The sequence below is a fragment of the Phyllostomus discolor genome, chromosome 1 (genome assembly GCF_004126475.2).
Source record: "Phyllostomus discolor isolate MPI-MPIP mPhyDis1 chromosome 1, mPhyDis1.pri.v3, whole genome shotgun sequence".
Taxonomy (NCBI): Eukaryota; Metazoa; Chordata; class Mammalia; order Chiroptera; family Phyllostomidae; genus Phyllostomus; species Phyllostomus discolor.
Window position 1 is genome coordinate 87306574 of NC_040903.2, and position 17298 is coordinate 87323871.

The following is a 17298-nucleotide window of genomic DNA, read 5'->3' on the forward strand; positions in this document are numbered from 1 at the left end:
GCGGTGGTTTTAGGAGTGGAAACATAACAGTAGGAAAAGCTAGTAAACCTATTCCCAGACCTAAACCATGGCAGATGGTGCCAATAGATTAGAGACCAGTAAACAAACAGCCCGCCTTTATCTCCCTATCTTCCATGCTAATCAATTCACCGGTGAGCTTTATTTCTATGCTGCTCTAATACTGGGGAAGAGTTCTATTCTATGGGCCCGCTGATGTCTGTATTGATCCCCCAGGATCAGAAATACACTAGATTTCGGCGGGGTGGGGGTGGCGCGGATCAGTGGCCCTGCTTGGTTCTATTTCAAATGCCGATTTCCATTTTGAGGGACTTCTCCGCCCGGTGGTTAATCGATCAAAATCGGCAGGAGATTAAATATCTCTCACCTGCTCCACCGGAAACTTCAAAAGCCTGGGTCAACCTGGCTTAACTATCTAGTAATTAGTCCAAGGAACCTCCCACCGCACATTCCTGATTGGGCGCGTGAGAGGGACGTGACCGCGAGCGCTCTTACCAGGCCGGGGAATTCCATTTCCTCTCCCTCCCAACCCGTGTAAACACTTAGGGGCGGGGCTTCAGGGAGACAGCCCACCGCAGCTCCAGCCGGCACCCCGTTGCATCTCGCGAGAGTTTATGGGTTTGTGGGCGGGCCCCCATAGGGAAGAGCGCACAAAACTGCTCTTAAGTCATTGCGGATCCACTGCTCCTGTAAGCCAGCCACGAGATTATCGCGAGACCGCCTCAATAGCAAGTGAGGAAATGGGGGGAGACGCTGCGGGGAGGGGCGTGGGGTTGTACCGCGCAGCTGCCGTTTCTATTACCTTTCTCCCATGGTTTCCTTCCGGTTCTCGATGCTTCTCTGAGTCTAAGGATTTCCGCTGTCCGTCTACCCTTCCCCCAACCTATGACCCGCCTCCGGCCCCCGCCCTCCCAGTCCAACCTCTGATCTGTTTAATAAGAAGGTGCTGTTCTGAAAAAAAGGAAACGTGGGTAGCACAGACACTCGGTCCTGGACGTGGGAAGTACACCAGCTCCCTGCGCCCTTACATTCGTTCTGTGCTCGCGACGGCGGCGTTGGCGGACTGATACGCGGCGGTGAAGAGGCAGGAGGAGGGGGGAGGGGCGGAGCGTGGCAGCTGGCAGTAGTTCCGTCAGAGCGGACATCTTGTGGCTGTGTCGTGCGCGTGAGCCCCGTAGGGCCGGGGAGGCACCAGCTGCTGCGCGGGGAGGAGGCCGAGGCCGCAGCTCCAGGGAGGCCCCGGCCCCTCAGTACGCGTGGGTGTGGACGGCTAGGGGAAGGGAAGGGAGGTTGGCCCTCTGGCCGGCCGGGTAAGAGGGGAAACAGTCCTTGGGTGGCCTGAGTAACCAGCCTGTTGGGTGGAGTAGGGTGGGAACGCTTCAGAAGCCGGGGCCTCTCCTGTTTAAGGGGGAGGGGGAATGGGCGCGTCCTCGCGCCTAAGCTGGAGCCTCTAGGGCCGCACAGGCGCGTGGTGGCGGTAGCTAGGCCGGCGCGCGCGCGCGGGGGCGCGCTGGAAGGCGGAGTGTACGGTGGCGTCAGGGGCGACACAGAATAGCTTTAGCTGCAGGGGCAGCCGCACACATCAAATCTCTCCTCTTTATTTCCTTCCCTGGCCGCACCTTTGAATAGAAACCGAAAGAAGCCCGGCGTCGGAGCCTCCTGTTTCCCCCTCCCCCCCAGCCTTTCTTTGCCCTAGTGACGCCGGCATAGCGCCGACTAGGCCCGGGCTCCTCCTCTGCTGGGCTCTGGACCGTGCCCCGCACCCACCCCTTTCTCCTACGCCTCTTCCTCTCCCACCCGGGTCTCTTCCTTTCGAGAGGCCGGGAAGTCAGACTTGTAGCCACCCCTCCGCTCTTCCCGTCACTCGCCCCCTCTTCGGGCCGAAGCACGGCATAGAGGCTGTTGGTGGCCTTGCCACGCCACCCCACCCACCCCGGATCCCGGCCGTTTTGAGGGACCTGGATTCATCGGGGTCTCTCCGGGGCCTGTGCGAGTGCTGATCTGCTCCGTTTTTGCAAAAGGCGCCTGTGTCTGGCAGAGCCGGTGTGAGACGAAGAGACAATCCTTCCCTGCCGCCGGGATAATCAAGAGTTTTGTCCGGACCTTTGAGCACAGACCGAGATAGTGAGGAGCCAGACGCAAAGCACAGACTATGGCGCTGAAACGGATTAATAAGGTAACCCATACAGCCCTAGGGGATGGGGTCGTGGGAGGAAAAGAAGGCTCATGCCCGGAGGAAGCGTGGGGGTGGGGGAAGTATGATCGTGAAAATATCCTTCCTTGGGTTATTCTTCCTTTGGGGATGGGAAACTCGGATATACTTGATGAAGAAAGGAGGCTTAAAGCTAGTGGACAAGACTTGTGAAGGGAGTGGGGTATCTTGAGTATGTTTCAGTGAAATCGGTGCAAATTCGGGGTTGAGAAGAATGGTTTCAAGCTGCTCGGTTCTGCTTCTGAGAAAACAGTCCCTCCCGTTTGAGGGTCAGAATTGGGGCGAGACAGGGATGTCATGGTGCGTCCTATTCTCTGTGCCTGAAAACTTAGTTCAGCTGTGAGATCAAGGTTCTAGGCTTCCTAGGGTGAAGAAAGATGGGAATTTCAGCAGGGAAAAGATCACGGAAATCCAGCGGGTCCCCGAACTTTACTAGGGGTTGGGGTAGAAGTGTCCTGCCACCCAAGAGTAGTGAATGAGTCTAGTCAAAAACTCTTAATCACTCGGGCAAGTTACACAAGAATAAGTGGGGCTGGGAGGAGATGGGCTGACACAGTGTTGCCACTTCCTATGGTTCAGGCATTTCACACGAGGCTGTTTATCAGAAAAGCACACCGGGAACTGATGTAAAAGCTTCTGGAGGCGCTTTCTGTTTTGGCTTGGTGGGGGGGTGGGGGACGGGGTGCGAAGGCAATAAGCTAAGGTTAGGTGTGCCTATTTTTGCCTTAACCCATTTAATAATACCCTCTGGGAAGATTGTTTTGCTACTTAAAACGTGGTTTGATACTAACCTGTCGATCTCAGTTGAAAAAACAAATAGGATTTTTCAAGGCTCGGGGTGAGCGGAACCTCCACCTCCGGTGGTTTAGTCTCATTTTCTTGTTCTAACTTCTATCCCGCATTTTAAGATGGCGGCTGCTTTTACTGGTTCAGGCTCTTTCCGGCATCTCCTTTTGTAATAATATGAAATAATATTCTTTGTTAAATGTTAACTTTTACGGTAGGATGTACACTGCCCTAAGACCTCCTCCTCAATACTTAGCTGTATTCAAACTCAGACCGTATTTCCTTTTTTTTTTTTTTTTTTTTTTTTTTTGTAACTTGCGTATGTGTAGTGTCTTGGTTCTTGCACAATCGGAGAGGGTGGAGTATTTGAAAAAATACTCCACTTGAGTATTTTTTGAGCTAACTTGAAAAAAATGTAATGGAATAAATTCAGCCTTACTAAAACTAGGAGACAGGGAAGGATGTAGGTTAGAAACTTCGGTTTGATGGGTTATTTTTAAAAACAGAATTCAACGTGGAAGGAAATGGGAGATCTTGGCTTTACTAAGATAGAATTGATACTGCTTAACTTTAACTTTTACGTGTGACTTTGGTGTTTAATTGGCAAAACTGGTCTACTCGAAGATGATGGTTTACTATCTTAACTTAGATATACTCTATTGATGCTGAAGTCGTTGAGTTTTGTTTTGGGCCATCTTTGCATTGTCATTGTGGGTTTATGTAAATATAAACTTGTCTTTGTATATTTAAGAAAATGGAAAAGTAGAGGAAGAAAAATAGGAATTAAGACTTCAAAAAAGATTACTTCAAAAAAAGATTACTTCAACACCCTTTTTCTCTGACCCCTTCGAAGGCCAGCAACACACTGGAGAAGCAGAGTTACATATTTTACAACATAGTTAATAGGAAGTACATACTATTTATTTAATGCAAATCAAAACCACTTTAAACTGGGAATTCAGGCCACTGAAATGTGGAATAACTTCAAATCCATAGCTTTTTATACATGTGGAACAGTACACTTTAAAGGAAGGTCTCATCCATTTTTTTTCTTTTGCAGGTGATAACCAGCTGCTGAGACACCACTCGTAATTTAAAAGCTCTAGAAAGGCAATATAATAGTTAAGACTGTGAACTTTGGAGCAGAAATGCTCCAGTTGGAATTCTAGGACTGGGCAAGTTATCTGCGGGCTTCTATAAAATATTTGTTTTATATGAACAACAGAGTTGAGTGCTAGTATGTAGCAGACACTGGGGATACAATAGTGAGCAAAACAAATTTTAGAATTCTAGTTTTTTAAGCTTAATGTGTGGCTTTGAACAGGCCCCTGGCACATGACACTCAGATTATTATTTTAATATCACTTCAATTTTTAGAAGTTTTATTAAAGAGCTTCTTCTAGTCTAGTACTTTCTCTTAATATTTGGTTGTCTTGTAAGTATTTTGAAGATTTGTATACTACAGAAACTTGACATGGTACTTTATATGTTGGAAAAATCCATGCTGTTTTTGTGATTATTTGTTGTTTTTTTGTTTTTAAATTTAACCTATAGATAAGTTTTGATTTGTATGTAGTTTCATCTTCAGAAGTTGCTGTCAGAATCACATGGTGAAACTTTTTAAAAATCCCAGATCCAAAAAAAGAACTTTAGCAAGTAGACAACTGTTGGGACAGGGTACACCTATTCTACAAATATGAGGTCAAATAGACATTGATGTAATTGTGGTACTTCTTGTATCATGTGCTTGTTTATTTTGAATTTTTCCCGAAACCCTCCAATTCCAAATGTTAAGATGTAATTATTTTTAATGAAGTGCTTATTGTCACACTGTCTACCCACTGGTAGTTCCTTTGATCAAGTCTTTGAATTTGTTTTATTCTAAAGCTTATGTTCTTGTAGTTTTTTTGTTTGAATATTTCTTAGATCAAGCGGCTTTATCAGACAGATTACTCTTTGTTTTTGTGTTTTTTCCTATATTTATTTAGACAAGTTATAGTACAGTCTAATGAGGCAATTTATTAAACAACATAATCAAGACTGGGAACTCCAAGTTAGTTGATGATATTTGGGAGCCATAGCAATTTTACTACTCCCATTTAATAAAATAACAATGATGCATGTAAACTTCAGGTTATATAAAATACAGTGTGAACCAAGCCTAAAAGCATAGCTCATATTTTGATTATTCACAATGTATCAGAACTGTTGGAAACACTTGGGTTAACTCATTTAATTTTATAACAACCCAAGGAAGCAGGTACTATTATTCACATTTTGAGAATAGAAATCTTGAGACACAGAGGTTTAAAAAAAAGAAAGAAAGAAAGAAAGAAAGAAACAGGGTCATATCAGAATTGGGATTAGAACCTAGGCATTTTGGCTCTGCAGGGTGTCCTCTTAGTCACTACATTGTCATGTCATCTTTTAAGTTTTGGGTATTCAAAAAGGTTTTCTTTTGCATGTGTCAATCCAATAACTTGGTCTTAGCATCTACTACATACTTAATACTGTTTTTAAACCCTTTATGAGTATCAACTCATTTGATCTTTACAACAACCATGTGAGATAGATGCTGTTCCATTTTATACATGAGGAAACATGCACAGAGAGGTTAAGTTACTTGTCTGTAGTCACATAGCTAGTAACAGATTCGAATCAGTCTTCCTCAGCTCAGGCTCTTAAACTCCATGCTATACTGCTGTATTAAACCATTTCATTTCCTGTTTCATGGTTAGGTGAGTGAGTGTCATTAGTCTTGCTACCTGAAATAAGCTGTCCCTTCTCCTACCTAGCATTCAAATGGGATTTAACTTTACTGTTAGGTTATAACTATTTTTTGAATTAAGTTTTTAGCTAACATGAGTTTTGAAAGTATGAGTGCATTTCTTTTTTGTCTTGTGTCTTGAAGAACTGGGAACTTACCATATATACCAGCTGATGACTTAGGGTTATCTTAAACTTGACCCCAATGAACCTCTAAATTGGAAGCACTCTATCTTACATGTGTTTCTTACAAGATCCTCAAGACTTGTCTATTGCCAGCTAATTTAATTTGTAGGACAGTTGTATGACTGAGGGGTGCCGATCATATAATGTCCTCAACAAAATTATTTAATTTGAATAATGAAGACTGACTTTAGTACTGTGTGCTTTGGTTTTGTCATGTTCACTTGCATTATTCTAGTTTTGTTATTTGTATAAAGACAGTTGAAAACTTGCTAGCACTAGGGGAAAAACTTACTAGGTGTACCTATTGCTAGTTTGTGTGTTAATTCATGGATTTAGGTGTCACTGGTTATCTAAGATAGTTAATCCTTGAGAATTTCTCAAAGCGTTTAATTTAGAGAAGAGATTCCTAGTACTGAGATTAAAATGTTCTCAGATTAAATTCTCACATCTTAGACTGGTTTTTGCATTCTACTATATATGTTGTGTATTACTTTTATATGTCACAATGTTTAGCAGAGTTTTTGAAAAATGTAGGTACACAGATGATGTCTTATTAAACATAGTTTTCTGGAAGCAAGGCATAATTTTGAAGTTCTCCTTAGGGACATTTGTGGAGCTTCCCTCTGGTTGAGAACCACACACATAGGGAATAATCATTTAATCAATACTTAACTGAGGTTTTTCTCTGGCACAGTAGTCTAGTGGATAAAAAATAAGGAAGCCTGTCATTACCTGTGAGAATCTTTGCTTTGAGTGGCAGAAATAGCATATAAACATATGAATGGGTGTTTGCACCTCATACAGCTTGCTTTTGATAGTATTATATAACAAGTAGGGGAAACATTACTTAAAAGAAACTATAAGAGGTATCTTCGTTTACATATCAGGTTTACCCATAAAGATAGTCCTAAATATCTTTATTGCACTACATTTTGTCATTGTTACAGTGAGGCTTTTCTCTGCTAATTATACTTCCCTTTGCCAAAAGGAACCAATGTTTTAAAATTAGAAAAATTAATTTTCATTTTTAAACTGGAAATTTTGTGTTTTTAATTTGGTTTTGCTACTAGAGTAAAGATCTCAATTTAGATACATTTAGTGAGTATTTTATTAGCCAATTTACCCTATTATATAAGGTTTATTCTCAATATTTTATATTTTGCCCCAGACATCTGATTTCTATCTCCCACTATACTTTCAGCATAGTCTCTTATTATTCAGAGGCCTCCAGTCAACTTTTCAATGTTGAATTTGTCTTGTTTGACTTTTTAGGCCTCAGCTGTAATACACTGCTTGGATACTTTTTCATTTGCAGGATGGAATACTTGTTCACGTTAATCACAACCTTGTTAAAATTTCATGGCTAATATGTAATTGAATATTTTCAATCACTTCACCACTATTCTTATTTTTCATATCTATAAAATGCCTTATTTGTTGTCATAGATCAAGGCTTAGAACCTAAATCTTGCTTCTGTTTTTGCCCATTTAGATAATGCTACAAAAGAAGAGCTTTGAATAATCTTAAATAACTTCTCTTTAATGGTGATCTAAAGAAAGAAACTGTTGGTGTTACTCATTTAAGCCATTCTTTGTAGCTTGTCTAATGAACAAGCAGGCTTGTCTCACCTATAATTACAACCAAACAGGAAGTTAATGTCAGTGATGTGATGACACATGGTATGCAGCACCTACTCCTTAACCTTTAAGATAAATTTTCAGGATTTCTCACAAGAAGTTAGATTCCAAACTAAAAAGATTTTAAAGGAGCTGTTTTTTCCCATTCTTAAGTCTATAGTTTGAAGGAATTGTTCAGATCCCCAAATCTTGCCAAGTTTTATTCTTTTGAAATAACATGAGATAACCATACATTTCTTAGATGTTTGTTGTTTTCCTTCCTTGCTGTTTGTATGTGCATGTGGTATATAGAAATTTCACAATATCAGTTTAAAATTTTTGCTTACTGCATCGTAAACCTGATCTTTATAAGAACAATTAGAGCAGTTATTGTCTGCCTGAGTGGACAATTAATTGTACCGACTTTTGGTCTCTTGTTGGTCTAATACATACCCTTCTTTTGCTAGGTTGTAATGGTCCTAGAGGGTGATTTCTTAACCTCAAAACTTCTTGTAAGTGCATTATTGTGTTTGTTCCCACTTCATGCTTTGATCTCTCCCAGTCCTCAAGGTAGTGTTTTATGTTGCTCAAATAGATTTAAGTTAAAGGCAGGGGATGTCTTTATAGTGGTGATTTGCACGGTCGTATGGTTAAGTCAAGTGGAAGTTTTGATAGAAATGGACTTCTGAATAAAATTCAAGAAATTACCTTTCAGTAATGTCATGAGCTTTAAATTTTCCCAAAAGCAATGCTAGGAAATGATCTATACTACTGCTATCATTATGACCTTTGATGAAATGCAGGATGGATAACTCATTGGGATAACAAATGATTGTGAAACGTGATAGTGATATTTACGGCACATAAGGATGGAATCCATAAACATAACCTTACCAGAGTAATCATCTGAGTTAAAATTTTGTGAGTCTTTGGAAGAATGATAGAACTTGGACAAACTAGAATATAAGTTCTTTAGAGAGTTACAGTTAATTAGTAAGAGTGATACTAGAAACTTTGTTTTTTAAAATGTGAGCTTTTGGTTATGTTGATGGCTGTCATTGAAAGTTTAGCAGAATGTTCAACTGTTATTAGAGGCATTGAATCTTACTAGAGGCTGATGTAAAATTTGGCTGTGAATAATAGCTTTATTCACAAATCTTGTTATTTCCAATTTATACCTTTTTGGAGGCAGGGATCATTGCTTATATTTCCCTATCCCTTAAGGCCTTTAATGAGAATAGACAAGGAAAAAATGAAGTATTTGGCACTGTGTTTAGACTTACAGGTCAGTGTCACGGTATTCATGTTATACCTCCAACAATCAACTCTCATAGAGAACCTATGTCCCATAATGGTCAAAGCAAGTGTCTTCCTCAAACTAGGTTTTCTTCCGTGAGTCCCCATTCCAGAAGGAAGAGTCAGATTCATTACTGTTTAGTCATGTGCCTCCCAGTGAGAGAATACTCATTGGCTTAAGTTCTGTCTGTTGGTTTCCTTTTAGAGAGATTTGCTGGACTCGTTTTCCTTTGTGTCTGTTTAGGCTTTTAAAGGGAAAAGGAGTATTTCTCAGTGGGGGAAGGCCTGAATTCTCACAGTGGCCAGGTGTGTGAGAGGGTTCAGCAGAGGCAATTCAGGGGAAGATCCCAAAAGGAGAAAATTTCCCAAAAAGCACACCATGGCATAGAGATGTCTAACTTTGGATTTTTTTTTTTTTATGGCAGTACAGTTTGTTAGCGTTGTATACTAATTGTATGCCCTTCAATCCATCTTAGTGTCTCTGCAAGGTGAGGGGAACCTATACCAATTACTAGTGTGGCAGTCTCTTCCCTACCATTATTTTCATATTTCTTTAGCCTTAATAGTTGGCTAGGAGTCCATCCAAGTAATGCTGTCCTCCCTGGAGGAGAAGTCAACAGAGTATAAAGATTTTACATGCCTTGCTATGTGTGTGCTGTTTGTTCAGGTCTTTGCCACTGTTCTCTACTAGGAAGCAAAGAATTAATTTTACAAATTGTTTTTTGTTTCTAAAGTATGTGAAACTTAGGCTCTGAAGTCATAAGGTGAAAACCAAAGACAAAATTACTTTTGAAAATTCTTTGAGTAGCTTCACTAGAAATTGATCGCCTTGGCAGTAGAACAGATATTTTTCTCATTTGGCTTTCGTTTAAAGGTCATGTAACTTTTAAATAGTTAACACTAGATTCACATTGACTGTGGTAATAAGGTGCAAATTGCTGAGTAGTTATGGAGAAGCTAATCCTAAGGAAATGTCAGTTTTCCATATCTTGTTCAGTCTGAGGCATTTATTTCTTCAGTAGATGGAGAGTTAGGTCAGTTTGCCAAATGCTATATCAATTTCTTTTAAATACATCTTTGGGTGGAAGGACACTCTTGAGAAAACAGCCTTTTTGTAACCTATCTCTAGACCTATTTTTCAAGTTGTCTAGTAGATACGCTATTTTGCTCTCCTCCCCATATTGAAGCTTAGCATACCCTGTCGTTGAACTCAATCTTTTCTTTCCCTTAGGAGAAATAAGGGTAAAATGCTTTGTATTTGAGATGTTTCATGCCCAGCAATTTAGCTGATGTTCTCTCAACTGAATTACTGCTGGAGCTTCCTAATGTGGTTATCTATTTATTCATCTGTATTAATTATATATTACATACTATAGTAGGAATACCTACAAACATGATGGTGAAGGTCTGTGATACCCCACAAGTTAAATGTTTTTTGTGGGCATGTGCATTTTAGGGGCTTGAGGATCAACAGTGTATCAGATTCTTAGAAGTCCTTGTTACAAGTAGTGTTAAGAACCAGTGTTCTGAATGCTATGTATAGTTTTATATTATAACATCTGAAAACCTGCAAAACAATGCTATATATTCTTAAGAGATACATAGTAGTGTGTAGAAATGTGGAGAAGAGGCAGGAACCAAATTTGGGATACTCTGTTAACCTCTTGGGGAAAGAAAACAGTCTGGGGAGTACATGAGAGATCCTCAGTTATATCTGGAGCATTTCTTAAATTTGATGAAAGTACAGTAAAAATGTTAAGCTTAACTATCAAGCTGGATACACAGATACATGGGTACTTCTAGGATATGACTTAATTTTAAAAATTGTAAGAATCACTTCTGGTGTGCTGTACTAGTAGGTACGTTGAAAAACCAAAACCTTTGTCTTCTGCTTAAAACTGTAAGTGACTTCCCATTCCCTCTGGGATCGTCTTGGACATGATATTCAAGATTCTGAAAATGATCCAGTCCCAATTAACTTTTCTGGCCACAGCTGCTACTCCCATACTGTTACCTTGTTGTGTCTTTAGGACACCAAACAACAAGCAAATTTTCACATCGCTGATTTTGAATGAGTTTCTTTACTGAGAATACTTATCTCTCCTATCAGGACACAGCTCAAATGTCACTGTTCTAGAGGCAAGGTTAGTGGTAGCTTTTCAGGATTCATGGTGCAATTGAATGCCTTTATTTTAAGCACTTAGGTTGTTGAAATCTAATTTTTTTTGTTTTTGCATTGTGCCTGCTTTTTAGTAGCTCAGTATGTTGGGGAGGCGGGTATTCGTGTGTGGTTTGCTTTGTTTTTTTTGTTTGTTTGTTTGTTTTGTTTTTTAATTTTCAGGCCTAACATGCTTGACATCAAAAAGGTAGTCTCATATAAATAAATAAATGTTTTGATGGTGAAGCTTTAGCTAATATTATACTTTAAGTTTTAGAAATGGATTTAAATTAACATCTAGTTTCTGTGAATAGATTGAAAGTTAACTCTTTTCTAGACAGGCAGTATGTAGCTTTAGGAACTAGAGCAAGGTATAATCTCAGGGCCAGAAATTGCCTATCTACATGTCAAACCAGCTTTTTGCTCGCTCCATCACCCAGTGTGGCTTTTTTCTTTTTTCTTTTTCTTTTAATTCATCATGGGTGAATTAAAATACATGGCACATGTATTTTAAAACTAATGTTCAGGGCACATGCCTGCCAACAGGTCTAGGTCACATCCTTATAGGCCCTAATTAGAGAAGGAAGAAGTGTCCTTTTCTAGTTTTAACTTGAAGAATCGGGCAGGTATAATGGACAGGTTGATCAAGTCAGGTCTTGACTTTGGTTACTTTCCAACTTCTTGAGCTAATTACTCAGGCTGAAGGGACAAATTCTGTGATTACCCTGAATAAATTGGTTTTCAGTGGCTGACAAATCACATTTTATTTTCTTGTTCTATGGGCATAATAATATGACAGTTACTTGTTATCTTAGAGTTGAATGCTGGCTGATACCTGATTTAAAAAACCTGTTTTGATCCTTAAATAACTTGACATAGGTCATTTTTCAATGTTGAATTTCAGTAGATTTTAGTACATAAATTAACTGGCCTGATTTTTATTTAAATCGTTTATTCGGAGATGACTGGTCATGCAAATAAGACATTTAGAAATCATTCTGAGCGATAAGACCCTGTAGTTACAGGAGTAAAATGTTGAAATTTAGTGCTTAAGTAACTGAAATTATACCTTAACTCTAAAGGAGTGATGATGTCAACATATAAAGGTTTATGAATATTAGTGTACAGAAAACTATAAGAAATATTTTCTTAAGGTTCGTCATAATTAAAATGTAACTTTCAAGTAGGATATTGATGTATTCTAGATTAGCTTTCATATTACTGAGCTTTCATTTATAGTAAAGTTGTGTTTATATCACTGTAGGGTATTTTGTTATTACCAGCCATCATTAAATCAGTTTTTATATAAAAATAACTGCTGGGTATTAGGCATTTTTAGCAAATCTATTTATTCAGAACATAATGTATTCAGTACATAATTTGGGGTAGATCAGTGTAAGAAACTCATTTCAGTAATAACTGAGTTCATGTTCTTACTGGACATTTTTAGGTTGAACCACATGAAATAGCAGTTTTTGTAGTTCAAATATGGCCGAATCTTAGTAATTTTGTACAACTCAAGCTATTAACAAGGTTTCTTTAGAACCCCATCAACAGATACTCCCTGAATTGCTGACCTAGTGTTACTAATGTATAACATCTCATGGCAGTGTAATTGCTAGATGACTGCATCATGGAGAGCTAAGCATAAAAATTCATCACATAGGTGAAAATTTATATGGGCTAAGGCTTTATATGTAACCTATTTATGAATCAGTTTTGCTTTTTAATAAATGATATGAGTGTCTACCCAGAAAATTTTGCCTTAGGGGGTGGGTGGTATGCAAGTGGTATGATTGTGTAGTACCTAAGTACATCATCTGCCAGGTTTTATGCCAAAGTGCTTGAATTCTCATTCATTTTTCTCAAAACTTCTATGCAAATAGACATTTGTAAAGATGATGAAATAAACCTAGGAAATAGTGGGTTGGATAAAAGTCAGATTTCAGAGTGATACAATATTCAAGGAGGACATTGTCAATGTCCTTATTTCAGGATGATACATTTGGGCATTTGAATCGTATATGTAAGTTTGCCTTTGGTTTTTAGTAGCATTCTTGAAAATTCACATCTTTATCTTTGTGGGAAAGAGGGATGGTTTGGAAATCAGGTAAGTTAACCTTGAAGTAAACTTTCTATGTTCCTTAAGGGAACTAAAGAGGAAATTAGGCTATATAAACCAGCTTCTGGTTTTCCTCTTTTCTTTTCAGTGGGCTAGTTATACAGTAGAACTTGCTGTATAAATTTTGGAGCATAGGAAAATTATGTGTTCATGTAAGACTATGAGATGGTGTTAAGTAGATTGCCATTATAAAGAAGTGGCTGATCGAGGAATGCAAATAATCATTGTATAAGGCTTGATATATCTAGCCTGTAAAAAAGTTTGCTCAGTAATGGATAGTGATTTAAATCAAGTTGCCAGTACTTTTTTCTGCTCACATGTTTCAGAATCGATTGATATTTTGTAAGGTTTTTATTTTAAACATACATGATTTCTTTTAATGCACTGTTTTAACTCTGAGATAAGAGTTCTAATAATTCCTACTGATGAGAATCAGCAGTGTTTGCATAAATTTCCTCCTGTTCTTAACTATGTGAAACATAAGAGGGTATATTTATGTAGTAAGCATATAGATCTGATCTGATCTGATCTTACATCATCCCCACATTTTGAATCCTGGGATCTCTGGCTGTCTTGATAACCTTCATAAGCAGTCATGGTATGAGTTTCAGAGGCAACTGGCTGAGTATCAGAACAATTTTTTCCAGTTTTCTTGAGATACCATTGCCATACAAACATTAGTTTTTGATGTAAACGTAATAATTTAATCTGTGTGTATTGTGAAATGATTACCACAAGAATGGTTCTTCGCTGAATATTGCTTTTTTTATTTTAATGGAGTGAATCCAGGCTGATCATTCCAGAACAATTGGCCATTTTCTGAAGTGCAATTTGATCATATGATAAAGGCAAATAGTTGCTGTAGTTATGTTTCTGCAGTGTTTGTATAGTCCCGGCATGTTCTTAGAAGCCCATTATATCTCATGGGTCTATAAACTTTTACAGGGTTTTATATATAGATATGTAGCTACATTATCTAAATGTATTTTTAAAACTGAGTAAAGAAACAACTTTATTTTCTTACTAGATAATCTGTATTTGTTATGCACAAGTCATGCAAGGGCTAAGTACATTTTTTTGTAAATGTAAGATCAGAATGGCATTGTGGAAACTGTATGGTAGTTGCTAGAGAAGACTTCTACCTAAAGAGATAGGTGCTTCTAGAGATGCGATTTTACTCAGTATTGAGTAAAAGACAAGATTGAGCGAGGCAATAAGATCAAACTAAAAGGGTATGTATCTAATCCCCTGAGAAATTTTTCAAGTGGAAAAATGAAGTCCATAGTTTGATTCAGAAGAGAGGATTTAAGACAGTAAAAATGAGGGGCCTCTGAGATGGTCTGCAAGTTGAGCAAATGATACGGGTCTTGAGACCTGTATTTTGTAGGTTTTTAAGCTGTGAAAGTCTGTGTTTTTCTTTTATTTATAAGAGGACAGTATTTGTTCATGTAGTAAAAATTTTCATTATTGATGTGTATATACTTTTTCAGCCCTAGCCCAGGTGATTGTGTTGGTAAATAACTATACTTACTATATCCCGGATCTGGGTTAGGTTTGTTTAAATGTTTTCTTCTTCTAATAAGAGTGTATTACTTACGTGAATAGTGATTGTGTGTCCTTAAGAGATGTGGCGAAATAAATGAAGCAGACTGTCTTACTTAACTGTTTCTGCCTGGTGTAGGAACTTAGTGATTTGGCCCGGACCCTCCAGCACAATGTTCTGACAGTCCAGTTGGGGATGATAGTAAGTAACTTTCAAGTTCATTTTTATGGCTAATTTCATACAAGCTTGTACATTTTTAGATAATCATAAGAGTTTTTTCTTTTTTAGTGTTTCCATTGGCAAGCACAATTATGGGACCTGTAAGTATTAAGAATTTAAAATTTTTTGCTTTCAATAAAAATTTAGCTTCTATCTAGTTATTTTTATTTAGTCTTTAGGTTTCTTTATTACATCTAATTCTGTTTTAGATATGCCGTAGTTGTACTCTTCTTCTGAAAGAGTAATTAATGAATTGTTCATTTGTTATATGTCTGTATGTGTTTGTCCCTGTTTTCTATAGTATAGCATCCTTTGCCTATCATATATCTCTTCACCTCAATCTAGTTTACCTTCATAGCAATATAAAGCATTTGTCACAGAGCTTCATATTACTTATGGAGCCATTTAATTTACTGGCTCTACCATGGTGTTATTCAAAGATCCTACTCTTTTTGGATAACTGCCCCCAATCTAGCTTTAATTGTGTTATTTTGATACTTGATTTTTTTTTTCCTGGAACTTTAGTTTTATACAAAATTTGAGTATCTTTAGGTAGAAAGTGATATTTTGAATACAGCAAAATTCCTTTCTATCCTGGGTAGATAAGAAACTGTATATGCTGGATAATTGAATATTCAGAATTATGGATACCATCTAAGAATTTCACAGAATTAGAACGCAGTAAAACATAGTGGGGTTAAGACTGTATCTTGCACAATACTAAACTTTTTTTTTTACTTAGAAGGCACTTTCAGATTCCTGTGCTAAGTTATATGTGTGTCTTACTGAATGTTCTGCTTTCTTCCTTTTTTAATGGTTAATCTCAACATAAACGGCAGTAATGTATTAGGGTGAGATAATGGCCATTAAGTAGACGTTTATAATTCTAAAAGGAGAAATACCCTTGGAAAGTTGGCCAGCATATGGGTTGGATCAGCAAGTATTTGTTCAGCAGTTCTGATTTTGACATTTTTAGTCCTTTTGTTCTATCTCAACTAACGTGAGTCCCCGCTATGTGCAGTCATGAAGGATACTAATGACATAATAATATCCCTCTCAATCTTTAGGAAACTTAAAATCTACTGGGAGGCAGACAATTAAAATATGGGAACTAAGGTATATGTATAAAATGCTTAATAGAAGAAATTTATGGAAAACAAACAGGGATGATTTAGCGTGATTATGAAATGTTATGACCTAGAGGTAGGAAGATTATGAAACATTAAATCAAAATTTAGAGGAGAAGGTGGTATATTTAGTTTAATGATGTGAAGTATATGTAGATTCCAATAATAACTGCAGTCAGGATTATTCGTTTTCAGTCTCAAGGGCCTTTTTTTTTTTTTTTTTTTGCTTTGCTTTAATTTTATTTTGCTTTTAAAGTGTTTTTTCTAATTGGTAACATTGTTTTAATACCATTAATTAACTAGTGACTTTAACCACTTTGGTCCATGAAGTGTTTTAAAATTTGGCAATGTTTTTATTTAAGAAACAAAAAGACCTCTCCGACTAGGCCTTCTCATTCTCACAAGCAATAGTAGCTTGGGATAGAGTAGCAGCTGCTTCCCTTTTTTAGATGGGGTTTGTCATAGTTTCTGCTGGATCTGCTTCATTTTGCCTACCTAGAATCTGTAGACACTTAAATTGCATCTTCTAGAATTTTTCCATTATAGAACACTAATTTCAAAGCAAATAATTCAGTAAAATGCCTTATTATATCTGCACAAATAAAAGCTCATTTTTGATCTAGTGGGTGCTTTAACATAGTCTCATTATAAAAATTAGTTGTCAGTACTAGTACAAAAAAGAGTTGGTAATCAAGACTGCCAGTTTGGGATGGTGTGCGTAACAAACCAACTCTTAAAACCAGTGTGAAGTTTCCTGCTTGACTTTTGAGGCTTCACTTTACTGAACTGTTGTAAGGTGTATACCTACAGTAGAATGAAAGGTGAAGCATAAATGAGTAGTTTATGCTAGTAATTTTCGGAGAATAGGAAATTTAAAATTGCTTATCCTGATAATTCTTTAGCTGTTTACTTAATTTGCTTTTATTTTTCAAAATGTTTTTTATTTAATATACCTTTCAGGTTATGGCTATAACAGCAACCTTTTAGTATATTTTAATGACATAACACTTTTCTCTAAAAGATTTGATTTTCAGAACTATTTAAATACTTTCTGATTAACAAAAACAAAAAAAAATATATTTATACCGCAACTGCAGTTTTGCTTTGGCTGCATTATTCCCTGAATGTACCTATTTTTCTAGAGAGGTTAATTCTCCACTGTATAATTTCAAGGAGGATTCAAGGTTATAAAAACTTATGCAAAATACTAATCTTGTGCTCTTTAATAAGTAAGCACCTAAGTTTAGG

General features: G+C 37.7%; 2 protein-coding genes across 2 annotated transcripts in view; both read left to right on the plus strand.

Moving 5' to 3' along the window:
• The first annotated feature begins 67 nt into the window (after positions 1 to 67).
• LOC118497072 (splicing factor, proline- and glutamine-rich-like) lies at positions 68 to 2024 on the plus strand. Its single transcript, XM_036010648.1, has 4 exons — positions 68 to 152; positions 565 to 750; positions 981 to 1328; positions 1648 to 2024. The coding sequence occupies exons 1-4, from the start codon at positions 68 to 70 to the stop codon at positions 2016 to 2018; spliced, it is 990 nt and encodes a 329-aa protein (XP_035866541.1). The 3' UTR covers positions 2019 to 2024.
• Positions 1131 to 17298, plus strand: part of UBE2D3 (ubiquitin conjugating enzyme E2 D3) — a 29076-nt gene continuing 12908 nt past the window's right edge. Inside the window, 4 exon segments of the mRNA XM_036025912.1 lie at positions 1131 to 1268; positions 2040 to 2194; positions 14843 to 14905; positions 14993 to 15024. Of these exon segments, the coding sequence (XP_035881805.1) occupies position 14905; positions 14993 to 15024 (33 nt within the window). The 5' untranslated portion in view covers positions 1131 to 1268; positions 2040 to 2194; positions 14843 to 14904.

Bases quoted from the DNA above. Each gene is read 5' to 3' on its own strand.
- LOC118497072 (XM_036010648.1), top strand. From the start codon at position 68: ATGGCAGATGGTGCCAATAGATTAGAGACCAGTAAACAAACAGCCCGC. The intron at 153-564 runs GTGAGCTTTATT...GTAAACACTTAG, and splicing joins CCATGCTAATCAATTCACCG to GGGCGGGGCTTCAGGGAGAC. The intron at 751-980 runs GTGAGGAAATGG...TCTGAAAAAAAG, and splicing joins CGAGACCGCCTCAATAGCAA to GAAACGTGGGTAGCACAGAC.